Raw genomic sequence first — 20435 nt, 5'->3', positions numbered from 1 at the left:
GTTCAACTCGGTTCCTGCTGAAAGTATATTACTTTAAGAAATTTGGACTTTCACTAATTGTAATTTAGACTTAGTTWAGTGTGGAACTACGGGCTGATAGCCACATACGTAACGCAGACGGTTTGTGTACCTAAATCCTTTCGTAATTAAGCTCTATACATCCTTAATTTTTTGACAGCACGTTTCTACTTTTACATCTTTCGCAGAGTGTAAATAGTACTTGGTCTGCAACGAAAAATTTCTTTAAATATAAAGAGGATCAGTATGAAGTATTCAATACCCTGAATGTAGATCCGTTTTAATGTTTTTGCTATCACGTATATAGAAGAAATAGTAATATAATAGATGCAATGCTTGCAGATTTTTGCTGATTTATTTGGCGCGAAACTCTACTTGAAAATATGAAAAGAAAGAAAAACACAAGGTAAAATGCTGTTAGTAAGTAATAAACATCTTGTAATATACGTTTTTTCAAGGTCTCTATCCAAAATTATGATAATAAATAAATATACACCCTGTCAAGTATCGGAAGTTATTCGTTTAAATTTTCTGCTTATATGGAAGACGGGTAAATATTTTTTCCTAGGACGGTACAACTGTCCTTAATTAGGATGCAAAAAATTTACGCGATCTGTCAACCAGTGTGTTTACTGTTTATGCCAGTCTTGAAGCCAAATTTCCATAGCGATCCGTGTGTTTTAAGACCGACGCCCGCTGGCAGCTGCACCTTTGGTAAACAGACGTTGCTGTTAGACCTCAACGAACCCTTAAGCCGAATATGTCGGATCCACGATGAAACTGGCTCTCTTTCAGCCGTAATCCTAGGCTCCACATGGGTTGGCTGCCGCATCTTACATACGAGTTACTCACGTTTCCAGGGTGCGCGGCGAGAAAACAAGAGTAGGAATTGCGTATAGTCCTACAACTATAATTACTTAAAGTGGTTTATTTTCGAACTCGATAGTTTTGTCGTCGATATGACGTGGTTTATTTTCGAACTCGATAGTTTTGTCGTCGATATGAATACGTCCTTGCTTAATAAAGTTCTATTAATCTGTTAAAAAATGAGATTTAAGCAAGTAGAGGTATTTCATTTCGTTCCTCCAATATAAAATATTGATTTACAGGTTAAGTTTTGCACATTGTAGACGGTTAATTTTTTATTAATTATGTTTTAGATTGAATAATTCTGTTGAAAAATTAGAAAGAGTTCCTCCTAGGCATGCTCGAAATTCCTTCCCAAAGTTCGAAAAGGTAGTAATTTTGCGAATTTGAGCTTAGTAATGGTAAATGTAATTTAAAACTCTTTTATTATTTGAAGCCAATGTCAATGCTGGAATGTTGCCGAATATAAAAATTAACTATTTTTGCCAGTGTTCTAATAGATTTACCTTTAGCAGATTAATGAGTTACAAAAATTCTTATATTAACAACCAAAAATTGTAAAGAGATAATCAAAAAACAGCTTTCTTATGGAGACGTAGCATCGAATTTTATATTAATGTCAAACGTGTTTTTGAACTTTTTAATAAACTTTTCTAGTAGAGAGAAATACAGCACAAAATGTGAAATTTCTGGTAGCTCGCTAGTTATTACAGTTTGCTTTGTGCTTCAACTGCCGTTATATTATTCATAAAGGACTAGCTTCACATTTTAGTGATTCAATTTTATTACACGTTTTTCAAACTAAATAACGCACTACAAAATTGCAACTTACAACAAAGCAGCGGAGCAACTGCCCTTAGCTGCAGTTACKCACTGAAAAGAAAAATAACACCAACTCCAAGTTAACCCTGACCAGAGTGGCGGCATGCCTTGGCTTCRTTCTGTTTCCGTTAATTTATTTGCWTCAGTTTTCCCTTCGAAGTGGCCAATAACAACAGCAAAATTTATACCCATGTACAACAAGTTACATAGGGAATAATGTAGTTTAGGTTACCAATCTATTGCTGGAGTAAGTAATTCGAGTTACAGGACTGGACAGAGATGTCATTGGTTATAACAACCGCGCCGTTAGGTCTGCTTTCTCCAGGTTGGACAAAGAAGCGAAGAAATTGGATCTGATAGAGGGTCTGGTTATCAAAAAAATAGTACTTGCCCACTTTACTAATGACATACATAGAGCTTCGATGTCGTAGATAATTTCGTCTGTCTTGGAACCAGTATCAACACCACCAACAATGTCAGCCTCGAAATCCAACGCGAATTACTCTTTTCAACCGGTGCTACTTCGGACCGAATATTCAATTGAGAAATAAAGTCCTCTCTCGATGAACAAAAACCAAACTCTATAAGGTACTCATTATTCCCGTCCTGTTATATAGTGCAGAGGCATGGACGATGACAATATCTGATGAGTCGACGTTACGAGTTTTCGAGAGAAAGGTTCTGSGGAAGATATACCACGACGCACCGTTGTCTAGGCCAATAAGGAAGAAGATTCACAACAAAATCTATAAAGTCTCTGTCTACACTCGTAATATCGACGAAAAGTTTGATTACATATTGTGTATGCCAATTAGGTAGTGGTTGGTTGGAACTGGATAGATAAAAACACAGAAATATATAATGTCTGGGAAATTTAGCTTAAAGTCTGAGATGGATATTTTCAAAATTTTATTTCAATACATCCATATTTTAACTGTAGAAGAATCTGGTAAACAATTTGGTTCCTAAATCATTTGTAAACAAATATATGTAAGCAAATCATGACTGTCTTTAAATGAAGGCTTTCAAAAAACGATTACTTTTATCAAATTCTAAAATTTAATTCAGAACAGAAAACACTGTTTGATAAAAGCAAAGAAATGCGCTTCCAACCGTAGTAAGTCTGCCTTGGTTACGGTTTTTGCGAAACTTTTTTTGACAGCCAATGTGTTGCATTTTAAAATTCCATCATGCGAAACTTTAGCGCTGTAAGCAGCTGTAAGGGCTGTCAGTCGGCGTTATTGTAACGCCTGGCGCTACTAAATGCTGAAAAATGCAAATTATTATTTCTTTTTCCACCCTGGCAAATGCATCTTTTTCTTGTGTAACTTTTTTTTTGTTGAACTTTTGCAGCTCCTTCGTGTATTAGTTTTTCTCACCCTAAATACTTTTTTCATTACCGCTGCCGCACTTTTCGCAACTTTCTTCGTACTTCAACACACGCAGGGCAATTCAACTCCCCGCTGTACGCTTAGTAACCTTTCGCTATTGTATGGCTGCATATCCTGTTTTGGCCTTGAATGGATCACAATGCGCCAGCKCAGCTGCATGCTGGCATCCTTACGACTGACTTCTGTTTTCACAGCCACTTTCTTAAGGGCAAATTCGCAAAGTTTGACAATATGTCGACGTATTTCCGCTAAATGCGCGGCTGCTATGACGTTGCGGTTTCCTCACCAAAGTTGCCGCTCAGMCTTAAATGCATATGCAAATTTTTTAACAAGCACATTTGGAAGCATACACATATATATTATATATAGGGACGATTGAGAAGCAGAAGAAAGCAGTGATAGCTGCGAAATTCGCTTTTTACTACTCTTAAACGTTGGCGGAATTTTAATTTTCTTCCTCTGTCATAAGAAATTTAATTCCGTTTTAGAATTTGCGCTTGTTGAATGCCTGTGGTAATCATTAACCACAGTTAATGCGATGAATTTGTTWTGAAATTGGTGGCATAATTTTATTTTTTTGGATTAAAAACTTAAGACTAAAGTGAGAAATAATGAAAAGACTCATTTAGAGTTGAATTTGTTAGAAGAAATAATAAAATTTTTGTGATTTATTTTTAATTTTCTAGGGCGAATGAGATCGTCAACACATTCAAATGAAGAGTAAGTCAGTATCTAAAAACATAAATAATTCAAATATATATTTTGACGGAACACACAGTAAAATAAATAGGAGCTGGTAACATAGCCTTTTATAGTAGGACGAAGCATCAAAAGCCGGAGTGCGGAACTTTATTCRCTAAAGCTAACCTGCTTCCATCGCATGTCTCTTCCACCGGAACAACTTTACTACGTATTACTTTATGGGAGAGAAGAAGACATTTAAGTGTCATAACACTATTTGTGTACCCCCATGGTCACTGAGTATTTGGATCAGCTGGAAATCTAGGTCCCCATGTTGTCTATCTTTCCATTAATATATGTCTGGAATCAGTTAGTGATAACATAGCAGAMGAAATAAAACGCATACTACTTAATGTTATGGGAGAGAGTTTAGCTTTATTATAAAACTAAATGTTTGCATTGTCTTTTAAATATGACTTTGGGCAACTGGCTGCTGCGAATGGCTCGAATAAATTCCAGCCTAGAGACCAAATTTTCGACCACTTTTGCAGCAGTTAGCAATTACGCGCAGGATATTCTATTCCAAGGTGTCAATCGTCTCAGACTTATCTCAGGATTATGAATAACATGTCACAGGCCCCCGGCGCGATAAAATGCACCCAATAATAGTTTTCTTAAATAAATTGATTGTGTGTTGTTGGAAAAAAASGTCGTCCACATTATCATCTTTCAATTCTGACACGAAAAAGTCATTAAACATGACCCTATAACGTTTCCACATTGTCTGCAACATTACGTAAAATCTTCATAATACAGCTCCAATCTTTGCACGTGATTGCGAACGGACATATAGGGTATCTTTGATACTTTGATGATGTGCTCCGCAGTAACACTAGCGTCTTCGGTATGCATTGAGGATGCGTATTATTAACTAGGGTAATCTGGGTGAAAAAGTGATTCGTGGTTGCTCAATCGTGATGTTTAAATGATGAATTAAAAGAATATTTCCTCTTATAACAAAGAAAGGGGAAGAGCAGTAAGACAATTTGAAGCAAATAAGGAAGAGCTAGTTTKRGTAACTTGCAAGGATTAAAGCCARTGAAGTACCTTCAAGTACAAAAGGCTTGTTCGGCATATGGAGTCTAGGTGAACACARAGCGTGTTAATTATTAAGATTACGCACATATTGGCCGATAAAAGCGGTATGAAATCACAATGAAGTTCTAAAATCTTTGTATTAGGTATATGGGGGAAGTATTGAGCAGATTCARCACATTTGTACCACACAGACATACTACTATTAGGAAAGGATTCTCTTTGAATTTCAATTCCATATCTTACACATTACGTGGCGGTGGTCCTATTACCCCCATATACGAACTCGTACCGTGTTTTTGTTTTTTTTGGCAAGGAACCCGTATACCAAGTTTCATCAAGATATCTCAATTTTTATTCAACTCACAGCTAGCATGGACGGAAGGGACTGAACGAGAGACTATCACCCTGATTTGAACTCGTCACGAGTCTATCACTATTAAGTTATGGTGATACATACAACCCTTAGGTGAGCAAAACTTTATTCTTTGTAGCTACATGTTGCAAGACTATAAAAACGTTTACGGACACTTTAAAAAATATACGCATACATCTTTACGAGTGTATAGAAAGACTGAGAGCATGAGAGCAGTCAAGCTTTGAGTAACTATCCAATCTTTACTAAAGTAATATGTGTTTATTTAAGGTTCTTCTCAAAGGTAAACAATAACTAAAACTTGGTTATGGAAGGTAACTTTATATTGCCATACAGCAGTATAAAATTGTATAATAGTTAAGTGTAGCTAACCGAAGCATATTTAATACTTGGAGATAACTCCATGTGCCAAGCCAAGTCTCATTTAGTTGATGAGATGTGAACATTGACTGATTGATTTTCGTTGAGCCAACTCCACGTGTGAGCTATATTGCATTTTATTTCCACATTGATTTCCCTCTGATCTCTGAACTGGATCCCCTCAAATTAAAAACCCACACAGATTTCGTTTAAGTAATATTAAATCTAGTTAAACTTACAAGCACTCTGAAATGTCTTTTCAATGTTGCTTGTAACTTCGAAAGTATACACTGGAATGGAACGGAATTTTCTGTGTGTATTCTTAAATATAAGTACATTAAGAAAATAATATTAAATTAATTCGATTTTTTGTAAATTCTAACTGTATATAACGCCTCAACAGTAGCCGAGTGTACCATAGATTGGTGAGTGTTTGCAATGGACTTTTACCTTAGATAGAAGCCTTAAAACTTWAAATTGAAAGTTATGCTACAAAATTCATTCCTTTATTTCTATTTCAAAGTGACTAATGCGAAAGCCAACAAGTGTACTAATTAAAGTTTTGTCTTCACACACATGCATCACCGTTGTATAATGGAAATTCCACAAGTCACAAGCATACCAACGTAACCATGTGTTATAAAATTCCACGAACTTTCAATTTTCCGTTTCCTCGGTTTTGCCTTCGAGCAATTAAACAGAAGCTATAAAGCGACAACTGTTTAACGCTTCAAAATATGCAAGCTTAAATTCTAACTGCTTGAATTAAAGTGATGACAGTCATAAGTTTCAAAATTTAGATGCTTTTTACTGCAACAGATTACCAGTTGTTTGAGTGCGGTTAGTATTTATAGCTGGATTTGATTTTCTATTGGAGCCTGAAATCTGTGATTTTGTTGCTGTTGTTGTTATAGGATTCGCTAAGTGAAATTAATTTTGCATTGAACTGTATTTTCCCCGTAGATGGTTGGTAAATTTTCAGTTAAAGTGCGTAGAGTTTGAAAACGCAATTTCCGCTTGATTAATTCCGCACAAAATTTGGCATCTTAAGTTAATTGCAGGAAATGCCGTTTTCTCGAATGTGCAAATGCCAGAGAAGACATAGCAATTAATTGCGGGATCTATGCTAAATTTCACGTCAAAATATTCGCTAGTATTAGAGATACGCGTCGTTTTGTGAGGCTCTAAAAGTGAAGTTTTTGCTATGTCTGCATTTAATGAAATTTCGCTTGCAGATACGTTAAGGATGTTGCAAAAAGCCTTTGAAGATCAAACTCTGTCTTCTGAAAGTGTTTACAAGTCTTACAACGAGTTCGAAGCCGGTCGTGAGATTGTTGAGAAAAATGTGGTGTTAAATCGGTCAAAAACAAGTCAAATAAGTRGTGCTTGAAAATTGTCAATTAACTATTAGAGACATTGCTGATAGTTTGGGCWTATCATTTGGATYGRCGAAGGCGATTTSAAAGATGAATTGAGCTSGARAAGAATGAAATCTTGAATGATTCCGAAGATACTAATTTTTTTGGAAAAAACCGTCGTGTTAACATCTGGGAAACAATGCGTTCTGACTATCAAAATGTAATGAAACGCATCATAATTTGAGATGAGACTAGGTTCTACGCTTATAATCTCGAAACAACCGATAAATTGAGGGTTTTGTGGTGCATTATGAATTCGTTCCGCCGGGCCAAACTGTCAACAAGGAATATTATTTGAGCATTATGCGCTGTCTACGAAAAGCTATTCGTGTCAAGAGGCCCGAAATGTAAGCCGAAAACACTTGGTTTTTGCACCACGATAATGCACCATCTCATGCTGCATTTCTGATTCGTATTGCAGCAGGAGGGGATTACTTTGAAGGAGATTAAATGTATTTGCAAGAATAAAAAATGATTTTAAAACTATAACAAAATTCAGCTTTCAATTTGATAAGAGTAATTTATAATTATTTATTATTTAGTAAGTTTCGTAATTTTTCTCCATTTCGCAATAAAAATACTTATATTTTTTCTTTCTTAGGGTTTCAGGCAAGCATTTTCAAAAAATATTTTATTTATTAGAGCAGAATTCTTGCGTATTTTGAGACCTTTAAAGTCCGATCACTAGAGTCATATAGATAGACATACGGACATGACTAAAKCGGCTCAATCGTCAATGATCGSTGATYATTTATATACATACTTATATATTTTATAGGATCCCCGATTTTTGTTATAACATTTTTTGTTCTAGTACTTAAGAGAGAAAATAGTTACTATTATGAAAAAATTATAAAAAATTGATAAAGAAATGCATAGAGATTCTTTTGAATTTTTTAATAAATTTTTAAATTTGAGCGACAAAATTTTCGTATTTCATATACCCACCAGTTTAAGTATGTAAATTGTATAAATTATACTAGAAAGCGTTTACTAAAAAGTTTTTCGCGCCTGAGTCACGCTAGAGCACATTCAACGTTCAATTTTTATGTCCCCCAATGTTACCGTAAATATCTGAAAGGCTCATATTAAAATACACGAGTTTGCATGAGAAACCTCGGCACTCCAACTCTGCCGATGACAATTTTCTCTCTGCAATTTTGCCGCCAACGAATTGTAGTGCTGACTGCGAATTCAATTTGATTACGAATTCGATTGCGCTTGAGTAGAATTTYTTGGATTTTTCTGCAACATTACTTTTTCATTAAGCGCAAGTTAAGTGAAGTGGAGATGTAGAGAAATCAAGAGGAACTATTAAAGAGGAGGAAAAACAGATATAATGAAAGAGGCAAGAATTAATCAAAGGATATCTTCAAAAAAAACTATTAAAGAATAAAGAAAGGAGAAAGAAGTCAGTAAAGTAAGCCTGAGCTAATATTTGCTGCTTTTTCTTCCTTATTGTCTGCATTTACGCTCTACGTTTTACTGCTCAACATTACGCTAACGTATGTGTCTATTTTTTTCTCTTTACAGCTTGCTCAACTTTTACCAATGGAGGAGAATTTCCTTTTGCTCTTCCGTTTCGACAATCCACTGGAATCCAGTGTTGAATTTATGAAGGTAAGTCGCTCAAAGCAATTAAGGGGTTACACAGGTTTCCTTGGGCAAAAACGGCCTTTTTAATGAAATATTTAATGAAAATTTTTTTTATTTAAAATACTCATATTTAATAAACATTTTGTAAAATTTTCAAAAAAATAAAAATATCAAAATTTCAGTCATTAAGATGCCATTTCCGGCAGTCCCTCGTCAAAAGAGGTGCATCCGCGTTGTCAGCAGAACTTCTTTCAGGATCATCTCAAATAAAAAAAAAAAATACGCGATTTAGTAAAGACAATAAACTGGGTATTGGACGAAGGAAACAAAAAAATGAAAATTGGATTTTTGGCACACGTTTTTATAAAAAAATGCAAATTTTGATGAAAATTTCTCGAAATTTTTTTTTTAAATAGTTGTAATTAAAAAAAATCCTTCTTTCAAGACCTTGTAAATGATAGCTCGAAGACCTGTGTAAAATTTCATCAAGAGTAGAGTTAAGTAGTTCGCGATAAATCTTGACAACCGACTTTGAAAACATAGTTTTGAGAAAAACGCGTTTAAAGTTTTACCTACTGCCCCCTCAGTCTATACCTGACTCCGAGCCTCCAACTTTTCAAGGTTGTAACTCCGAAACTATTAGTTGGATCAACTTGAAAATTTAGRACAATATTCTAGAGATATTACAGAATTTAATAAGACACACAAATTTTTCGATTTTTTGAAACTGTGGAACCCATGTAACCCCTTAACACTCATTCGAAAATATTAGTAAAATACACAGAATAGAAATCAAAGTAAAAGCAACATGTAGAAAGAAAGTTTATGAAAATGTATAGATGTAGGTATGTATCATGCAAGCAAGCCCCACATTGATTGAATCCTCTCTTACTGCCAGCTTTTCCGCTAAGACACTTTCATTTTCAGCACTGTGCAACCATATGAGTCGATGTTGACGGYTGTCCCGGATCAAATGATTTCCAATGCAAAACTGATTTTTTTCGTGTTTCTGAAGCAAATTTCTCAAGTGTTTTTTTCGGTTTTTCATTTGTCTTTCATTCAATTCATGTGGCATTCCCTTTGCACACTTTTTTGACTTCCCCATAGCTTTCACACGGCCTGAAATTTAACATGACTGCCGTTTGCATTTTACTCAAAGTACCATCTTCATCTGAATTGCTTCCAGTTCGACTCTTCAAACTTTTTTGCTGGTCGTCCACGTCTTTTATTTCTCACATCAAATTAATTATCTCTGCACCGTTGAAACCATGTTGCATGTTGCTTCTAAATGAGTATGATGACTCTGTAGCATTTGTCTTCAAAAAACTTTTCAGTAGATAGTTTAACATTTTCAACACAATCAACCAATAGTTTGTTCAATGACTGTAAGTTTATTTGATATGCTTGACAGATGCCACGCTAACAAAACAGAAAAAATAAGGCTCGTTCACAACAAATGTTCTACTAATACATTTGTAATTTAACGCTCACTTTATACCGAATCTTCACGCAGAGATCTGATGAACATTATTCTACGTTTATGCCATACTTCTTCTTCTTCTTCTTAATTGGCGTAGACACCGCTTACGCGATTATAGCCGAGTTAACAACAGCGCGCCAGTCGTTTCTTCTTTTCGCTACGTGGCGCCAATTGGATATTCCAAGCGTAGCCAGGTCCTTCTCCACTTGGTCTTTCCAACGGAGTGGAGGTCTTCCTCTTCCTCTGCTTCCCCCGGCGGGTACTGCGTCGAATACTTTCRGAGCTGGAGTGTTTTTGTCCATTCGGACAACATGACCTAGCCAGCGTAGCCGCTGTCTTTTAATTCGCTGAACTATGTCAATGTCGTCGTATATCTCGTACAGCTCATCGTTCCATCGAATGCGATATTCGCCGTGGTCAACGCGCAAAGGACCATAAATCTTTCGCAGAACTTTTCTCTCGAAAACTCGCAACGCCGACTCATCAGATGTTGTCATCGTCCAAGCCTCTGCACCATATAGGAGGACGGGAATTATGAGTGACTTATAGAGTTTGGTTTTTGTTTGTCGAGAGAGGACTTTGCTTCTCAACTGCCTACTCAGTCCGAAGTAACACCTGTTGGCAAGAGTTATCCTGCGTTGGATTTCCAGGCTGACATTATTGGTGGTGTTTACGCTGGTTCCAAGATAGACGAAATTATCTACGACTTCAAAGTTATGACTGTCAACAGTGACGTGAGTGCCAAGTCGCGAGTGCGACGACTGTTTGTTTGATGACAGGAGATATTTCGTCTTGCCCTCGTTCACTGCCAGACCCATTTGTGTTGCTTCCTTGTCCAGTCTGGAGAAAGCAGAACTAACGGCGCGGGTGTTGAGGCCAATGATATCAATATCATCGGCATACGCCAGCAGCTGTACACTCTTATAGAAGATGGTACCTTCTCTATTAAGTTCTGCAGCTCGAACTATTTTCTCCAGAAGCAGGTTGAAGAAGTCGCACGATAGGGAGTCGCCTTGTCTGAAACCTATACGTTAGCTACAAAAAATTGTTACCAACCGATACCCCATCCTATACATAATATTCCATAAAATTGGGCATGATACTAAACCTTTTTACTGCACTTGAAATAGGGTAGCTCTTTGTGCCTTCGTTGGTGTCGTAGATCAGTTTTCCATTTTCAAAATAACTCGTAACAATATTTTTATCACTTACTACCATTTTGCAGTATCGAAAGCTTCTTTTATGTATCGATAGTGGATTTCGATTTTTTGATAACCCCCGGCTTTCTGGATTGCAAACTCCAAGCGGTTTCTTTTTATGCTTCGGCTTTGGGTTTAGAACCATGCTCTGAACTATACAAAGATCTGGGAACACCTCTTCTTTCATACGTGCGTTGTACATTTTAGAGAACAGAGTGGGCTTTGAAATTACAGCTACCTTTAGAGCTCTGTTTGGTATGTCATCGATTCCAGGCGCTTTGTTGTTTTTGTTTTTTCTAGTTATAGCTAATAGTTATTTTTCTGTAACCAGCTGGGATGAATCAACAGCTACGTTTCGTCGTTTATTTTGGTTGTAGCCACTTATTTTGGAAATTCGATATACAGATTTTATAAACAGTTCCACAGGTGTTTTCAGAATATATTTCTTATGACATATATGATTTGAACAAAAGGTCGGCCAAATGGCTACCACGGCACCGTTTGCATATCTCAGTTTAGGCAAATTTCCTATGACTCAGTGCCGCATTTCGGCTGAAATGTCGGCAATTGTACGCTGAATGTTGCCCTTGAGTTGTTGATTGACTGGCGTTGACCTTTGATTTAGCACACCCATAGAGAAAATATCCTCCAGGCGTTAAATTACATGACCTTGGCGGCCATTTGACTGGGTCATTTCTCAAAATCAACAAATCACCAAGCTTTGCATGCAATGTGTTCATGATTAGACGTGAAGACACAACGCACCGTCTTGTTGGAAATAAGTATCGTTCGCATCAATTTCACCAAATTTCGGGTAAAAAAGTCGGTCAGCTTCGTCTTATAATGCTAACTAGAATGCAATTGCGTTTCTGAGTCACATGAGGACTTTGATTGACAATTTTGTTTTTCGGCGAAGCCATTAAGCCAGAAGTAGGCCTCAACAGAGAAGACGACTTTTTGCGCGAAGAGTTCTTTCAGCAGTCAACGAAAAACCAAACGTTTGCGCCAAAGTGAAACGTGTCATGCTGAAATGACAAACCTTACAGACAAAATTTTACATACGTATCTCTATTGGTAGACGGTGTAGTTTAAATAAATTATTTATAGCAATACCCTAAATTACATATATACGGAATACATACGGAATAAAAATATTTGTCATTTATAAATATTTCACTTTTATAATGTTAATCAATTAATTCCACGCCATTGATATTGATAAAAAAATATAATTTGACTTGAGATTGATTCAAATAAATTGCGTTCAATAGGGAAAACGACAAGCAACTAACTGACCAAATAAAATATTCGCACAAAGGAGGCATGACAGCAAATAGGCTGTCTGAAATATTGTGGGCAGACGACGACCAATTTTTCGTGCAGCGTTTGCAAAATTAATGCATATCAAATTGTGTGGAAAGAAATTGCGTAAATAATGAATAAATATGTTGGAGATGAAACTTCTTTTTGCAGCAGGAAAATGTGAAAGCAACAGCCGAAGAAAGCAAAAATACTAAGTGGGAGATATAATGAGATATGATATTGAAAAGGCAAGCGGAGAGAAGAACAAAAACCTTAAACAATTTTCCTACAAGAAACTTTATATTACTTTTCCGCCGAACTTTGACGCCTCCAAACAYGTTTGCTTTAAAATCGTATCAAAATTGAGGGCACTCTTCTGAGGTATATGTAACCTTCTTGTATTTGTCAACTTCTTATCTTTCAAGCCCATTCATTTGCCTCAACATTTTTCATTACATATCCACAATGTCTCTTTGCCGCCAACACTAAGCTTATGWTTTACTATTAATTTTCAGCGTTGTTGTTATTGTTTAGGTTGTTATGTAATTTGTTTTGCTTATCACTCACTTTTTGCTTATTATTTCCTTGATTTTTTGGTGTGTTTTGCAGATTTGGCGCGAATACGACACCGATAATTCCGGCTACATCGAAGCTGATGAGCTGAAAAACTTTTTACGTGATTTGCTCAAGGAAGCCAAGAAAATTAATGATGTCTCCGAGGATAAATTAATTGAATACACCGATACGATGGTGAGTTTTTGTAAAAAATATTATACAATATTAATGGTGATGAATAGTTGCGTATTAAGTACATCATGAAAAATTATTGACGAATTTGTATTGTGTCATTTGCGCGGCGAATTTTACTTACTTCTCAATAGGTTGAAGAAAAGTCGTTTTGAGTTACATTCTTTAAAACTTTCAAAAAACAAACTTTTAAATTTGGGAGTTGATGCTGAAGAACGCATTCTTTTATGGTGTGAAATGAAGTAGAGCTATTCGCCTAGATTAACACTAAGACTTACATACTCAGTGGCGGATTCAGAGGGGGGAAATGGGGGAAATTTAATATTCGATCGATCTGGCAAAGACATCAAAAATGATAGATACGCTGCTTGTAACGTTCCGAATTCGAATACAAAAAGCTGAGGAACATTGTCAATCCATTTATTTAGACATGAAAATGGCGACAAAACTGAAAGTAGACGAAGAAAAGTAAGAACCTGCGGTCGACAAACAAAATGCGAAAATTTCTACGTGAGAACTTGCGAAGAATACTACAGGGTATCAGAGTAAATTCCTCTGTAGGATACAATGATACAATCGGCGAAGATTTGAAAATGCGCTTTTATTGAGAAGTATTGGATGTATTTCAACTGAGTTTGCTGCTTCCATAAAAAGTATATACATACATATGTACTTTGTAGACCAAAAAAATTAAAAATCTTTTTGACTGTTTGATAGATTTATTCAAAGGCTTTTTGGATAAACAACGTCATGCGACGTTTGAAGCTCAACTGAACTTGACCATTGGTTACAGCAAGTTACTAACTACTGCAAGGGAAACGTTAAAGAGCTGCGATGTAGAGCTACAGTTTTCTTTGCATATTCTGCACACTTCCTGTGGCTAATGTGAGCTCTGAACACGTTTTTTCGACACTTCGTGCATGAAAACGTGGCTGTGGACGAATATGCTTTAAGATAGGTTGATCGGGCTGGCTTTGCTGCACACGCACAATGACATTGAAGTCACTGCAGAAAAAGTTCTCGAAAGATGCTCAAAACGGTAGGTTGTTTTGTGAAATTATTCTATTCAATACACGAACTGGCGACACATTACAATAACGTGGGTGACATACTCGTCTACGATTTATAATGCGCTTTTTTAATTTAGTAGGATTTTATATTAGAAGGTCGATTTGAATTTTTCCACCATGAGTTTACTACTACTATATTTAATATAATAACGTTTTCATTCGCACAAGTACAAGTCGTTGACCAGCGCCTGCTAAGCGTACGTGAGATATATCGATCCCGTACGAAAGACGCCAGTGGAGATCAACTTATTCTCATTTTGATATTCCATTGCAATAAAGTAGCTTCATGCTATGTCTATTGAAAATGGACACTTCTCAGCGCAAGTAATGCCGCTTTGCTGTCAGAGTGATGCTCACTTCCCCGAAAGAGGCTGCACTTTATAGCAGTATGCCTACCGCCACCTTGAAAGCAGCCACTTCTGCTGAAATACTCTACACTATAGTCTTCCTGTAATCCTAAAGCTAAGATTGACGGAGAGTCCCCTACAGAAAACTCCCCTCTAAACTTTTCCTTCTAGCTTCGACCCATCTGTGAAAAACTTCGCCRGCTACGTCCTTACATCCCAACCACCTCCCCCTCGTCGGTATGTGAGCAGAGAGAAAAAGCCGCCCCGAGTGACCTCTGAGACGTAGTGATCCAAGTTTTCAGGAAAGCAGTTGAAGACGACATAATATCGGCATATTCCTGCTCGGCCTCTTCATTCACTCAGCTTTTTTGAGTTTTTTAGCACACTTCGCAGCAATACACCCACCGGAAATCTTCACAGGTGCTATGTTTAAAATGGCACTAAACGCTACTGTTGGTGTAGTCTGTAGTGCACTGGAAATGTCGATGGAACACGCTCGTTAGATACGCCCAAGATTTTTTTCAAGTTTCGCCTTTTCGGACGCCCTCTACTAAACAAACTCAATATAGAACATAATTGGTTTGACTAGGGTTTTTTTGAAGCCAAAACACTACCTTTAGTGGAAGTCTCTCTCCACCTTTTCTCTATAGCTCCTCTACAGCAATATAAGGCAACCGATGCCATCCTTACTTATCCATATTTTGCCTCCTTAAAAGCTTTCTATAAAAGATAAGCCCTAGCCTAACTAAAAATCTAACAAACAGAAGAAGAGTATGGATCAGACCTTAAATATTACTTTAAGTTACTACAAGATGAAAGTGGTTTTGGTAGGTCAATTCAATGTGGCGTCTAATAGTAAAACTAGGATTCTTCCGAAATAAGCTGTAATAGTTGAAGCATATTCAAATAAATAACTATATAGGATTTATAAAAAAAAGGAGTTTTGTCAAGTTGTAGAGACTTGAGAGCTTAACTAGTCATACCTTGGGGAGTCACGATTCGATTAAACCATCATCACAAGTCTAAAACCTGGTACACTCAAATATAAACGGTATAGTAAGTCTGTTTTTATTGACTTCAAAAGGTTGCTGTCAAATGTAAATTGTTTAACAAGAGAGCAGACCTTAAGTCTATGGAGTAGAKCATGGAAAACGGCTATTATATTATTATATAACGAATTCCAAACCGTTTCTGCAAAAATGATTAGTTTGCATATGTATAAGCGCTCTGWATTTTTCATGTAATGACTTAATATTTTATTCAAAGTAATCTGTACCAACTTCAGTCAGTAAGCTCTTTAAATTACCTGAAAATTAAAGGTATTTTCAATATTTAAAATTCCCTCTCAGCACGACTATAAAATAAAATCCTTAAATCTTTTTTAAATGATATCCAACTTCTCCTTTTCCGCACTCTGACCGCACTTGACATTTTTATAATTTGTGGTTTTAAAATTTCGTTGAAATTTGGTAAAATACTTATTGAATTGAACTTTTAATTAAAATGAGCAGTACMTATGCATTATATAATATATGTATGTGTAATATGTGTGTGTATAGTAATGTTCGTAAATTTATGCCAACACTACACATACCAAAGCCACAATCGGTAGCTGCCTTTTGGCATGCCAATTGCATTAATTCGAACAGAACTCAATAGCTTRTGGGGAAGTGAAAAATAAATACCACAAATTACACGAGTGAGCAGACTAATAAACACATACTTACATAATAAGTATTTGCAAATATTTATACTCACTGGATATATAGAGCTTCATTTACAAATRAAATTGAAGTAAATATGTCATTTGTTTGGAGATCTTTGATTGATAATAAATATATCAGCAGTTTGTATAGATAATTTCAGTGAGCAAATTAAAATTTATAAGACTCGAATATAAAAGAAAAAATATATATCTACTCATATACTTATAGTATATAACTATAATACTTCCATTCCGAGCTTTCGAGTTGATCCAAAGTCAATCCACACATACAGTCCACACCTTCCCTTAGTCACCGCTAAATAAAAATTATTATCCGTCTGATGAACAACAAAGCGGCAGGGGTCGAATTGAAAAGGTGCATCAATCAGGTTCTCTGTAGGATTTGGTTGTATGAAAGCAATTGAAACCTAAATTAACTCTGCACAAGACGATCATGCGATAAGCTTCCTTGATATTGCATATAAAGTCCTATCGAGAGTGTTGTGCGAAAGTCTGAAGCCCTCCGTCAACAAACTGATTTGACTTTATCAGTGTGGCTGATAAGTCAATATCTACAATTGACTTTATCAGTGTGGCTGATAAGTCAATATCTACAATTGACCAGCTATTGTCAAATCTTGGAGGAAATCTGTGAAATTATCGACTTTAATTCGACAGCACTCTCCGAGCTGTTTGATAAAAAAGGGGTTTCAGACAGGMGAACTCTCTATGGTGTCAGATAATGATACCATTGGCCTCAACAACCGCGCCAGCTGTAATGATTTTTTTGTAGACTGTATAACGAAGCGAAGTGAAGGGGTCAGGTAGTGAAATTTGTTATCAATCAGTTAGCGGATTCCCAAGAGCATAACACGGTATTGTTGACATTCAGATGTAGGTAATTTCGTCTATCATGGAACCAGCTCTAAAACCAACTACAATATAAGATTTGAAAACTATGCAGGATCACTCATGCTAACAGGTGCTGCTTTGGACTGAGTAGGCAACTGAAACTAAAGTCCTCTCTTAATGACCAAAAACCAAAGTYAAAATTCCCGTCCTGCTATATGGAGTGGAGACATGAGCAATGACAAAATCTGATGAGCCGGCGTTCGAAGTGTWCGAGAGAAAAGTTTTGATGAAGAATTATCGTCTTTTAAGCATTGGCTACGATGAATACCGACATTGACGTAATTTAGTGAACGAAAACATAGTGACTACGTTAACTAGGTTGTGTTGTGCGGATGGTTGAGAACAATACAAGGTTCAAACTATTCAATTCAGTACCCATCGGTGGATCAGTGGAAGTAGAGAAACAGGAAGACGTTTACTACATTAACGAATATCGCATTTATGCTGGGATCACACTAATAATACTAAGAGCTTGACGTTCTTTCGATCCTATATATATATATATATATTTCGTTTTTTTGTTTTTGTGTTGTGTGAGGTGTTGACAAAGATAATAAAATTTTTAAAGTAAAATATTTTTTGCAATTCCAAAATTTTGTAGTCTGCTGTTCACATGTGTTCGGACCAAAATATATTAGTATCTTATATTGTAATATTATACTCGTATAATATTTTTCGTAGATTAGAACCGTATGTAGTTTTTCATGAAATCAAAACATTTCTTGCTGATCTTCTTTTATTTTCTCTTTAAAGTAAAGTTTCCAAACTTAAAAACCTAAAAACTTTTATTGAAACATACGAGTCTTAACGAAGCATTGAATGGCATTGGTCAATAAAATTAAACCCGTAAACGTGTAATGGAACCCAACGACCACTGCATATATAGAGTCCGGGGTGTTATATATACATTTATGTAACTTCTATTGCTATGGGCGAATTGCAGCTGAGCAGAGGGAAACACAATTTGCGATTGTGTGTGCACATGAATTTTAAGTCAACACTGGAGGTCGATTGCAATCACCRACTAAGGCACACATCCACGCACGCCACATGAACAACGCGGACGTATACAATTTGAAATGCAACAGTGTAATTGCAATTGCGGCAGTGTGGTCAAAATAGTTGAAATCTCAACTGGCGAACTAGYTTCTGTAGTTATTTAGCCACTGAGAGTGGTCTAGGAGTGCAAGTTCTGCTGATATGCTATCAATGCTGTGGTCGCTGGTGAATAGAATGTGCAAGCTGTCTTAACGCTTGCATAATTTCAGCAACATCACTGCCTCGTAGYTCACAAGTCCTAAGAGGCTCTGTGAAATCGGAAGACAATCAGCTAACATTGTGTAGCGCCTCTCTGTACACAGTTATTATAGTTTATTATGGCTGTCCTCCGGCTGCTCGAACATYTCTCCTCATGCACCTTGCGTGGTCGCCTTGTCATGACTCGATTAATTATGGTCGACGCATAAGTAGAAATTGCGTTGACATTCGTAGTTTTCATACAGTACTGACACTTTGACAGCTCGTGGTCAGCGAACAGCAACAACAAATGTTGTCAGTTGTCCGTAAGGCATAAATTGTATATTTGCACATAATACAGACACTGTTGCTTATCATTACCCTCAGTGCTAAGTTATGTAATGTTATGCTGTGCTCTGGGTGGAATGTTGTGCCCGTTGGTCACAAAGTTTGTTGTCTCATAGCGTTGTTTGTAATTAATTCGTGTCACTATTTGCACAAACACTCACACCCACCTACACAGCTATTTCCTCTATGCATGCGTGTGGCTGTGTTTGCACGTAGTTATTGCCGCATTATTATGTGTACACATGCCAAGGCGTGCGCTGCATAGAATTTCATTTGAAAATGCGTATAATGAATGGAAGCCTGTCTATTAAAAAATTTTAAGATTATGGCTTTCTCAGAAAAATGCTTTAAAGAAATTAATGATCAAATGAATTTTGCTGCTATTTTAAATGATCCGGTTAAAAAGTTATCTTTCATATGATTTGACGACTTTATACCATTGAAGTAAAATATAATAAAAGWTGAAAATACGTCAATAGCTTCACAGATGCGTTTTTTATAGCAAAGAAATTACATACAACCWTCTTCGTCTTGATTTTGATCGATCAATTTAGGTGACAGCTATATTCTATGGCATTCTAATCTGTACAGTGTTCTCGGAGATTGAAGCGATGCCTTAGGTAGTAATCTGTGCCAAATGTGTTGACGATACTTTGCCAATTAAAAAAGTTTTCCATATAASGACTTGAGTATAATCGGTCAGTTTGTAAGATATTTCACCATATGCTATAGTTGTCTGATTTGAACAAGTTGTTCAAGCAGAGTAGCACTCTCTTAGGTAATAATCTATGCCAAATGTCGTGAAGATACTTTGTCAATTAAAAGGTTTTTATACAACGACCTGAGTTGAACCGGTCAGCTAGTTGTCAACAGAGCGAAGATCGTTCTTCTTCTTCTCTGTTTTACACCAATTGTAGCCGAGTCCTTCTCCAMTKGTCGAATACTTTYAGAGCTGGAGTGTTTTCATCCATTCGGATGACAAAACTTAGCCAATGTAGCCACAGAACATTTCTCTCGAAAACTCAGCAGATGTTGTCATCGTTCACGCCTCAGCATCATATACAAGCAGGACGGGAATAATGATAAATACTTATGGAGTTTGGTCTTTGTTCGTCGAGGGAGGGCTTTACTTCCCAATTGCCTACTCAGACCACAGTAACACCTATTGTCAAGTGATATTCTGCGTTGGATTTCGTGGCTGACATTATTGTTGGTGTTAATACTGATTCCAAGATAGACGAAACCATCTAAGACCATTAGTGTTTAGAGAAACGAATGGATACAATTTCTAATAGGACTTTCGAAAGCAGTTCCATATTTTAAGTTTAGTACTTGTGCTGGCCGTTAGGTTTGTAGCTATCAGATTAATGATTACTATTGTAAATAATATTAGGTTGTCAAAGGGTCTTGCGGTATTTTTGCGGTATTTTCATTGAATTTTCAATTGTTCATAAAATTTTTTTTG

At 36.4% G+C, this 20435-nt stretch overlaps 1 protein-coding gene across 2 annotated transcripts in view; it reads left to right on the top strand.

Annotated features, from left to right (window-relative positions):
- LOC108975460 (calbindin-32) overlaps positions 1-20435 on the top strand; it is a 182697-nt gene that overhangs the window by 46387 nt on the left and 115875 nt on the right. For both annotated transcript variants that reach the window (XM_018943955.1, XM_018943954.1), the window contains exons 5-6: positions 8562-8648; positions 13215-13355. In XM_018943955.1, the coding sequence (XP_018799500.1) occupies positions 8562-8648; positions 13215-13355 (228 nt within the window). The remainder of the gene's footprint in view (positions 1-8561; positions 8649-13214; positions 13356-20435) is intronic.

The sequence above is a fragment of the Bactrocera latifrons genome, unplaced genomic scaffold (assembly GCF_001853355.1).
Source record: "Bactrocera latifrons isolate USDA-ARS-PBARC rearing strain unplaced genomic scaffold, ASM185335v1 scaffold_65, whole genome shotgun sequence".
In the NCBI taxonomy this organism is placed as follows: Eukaryota; Metazoa; Arthropoda; class Insecta; order Diptera; family Tephritidae; genus Bactrocera; species Bactrocera latifrons.
The sequence above is the reverse complement of the archived record's forward strand: the minus strand, read 5'-3'. Positions and strand labels throughout refer to the sequence as shown.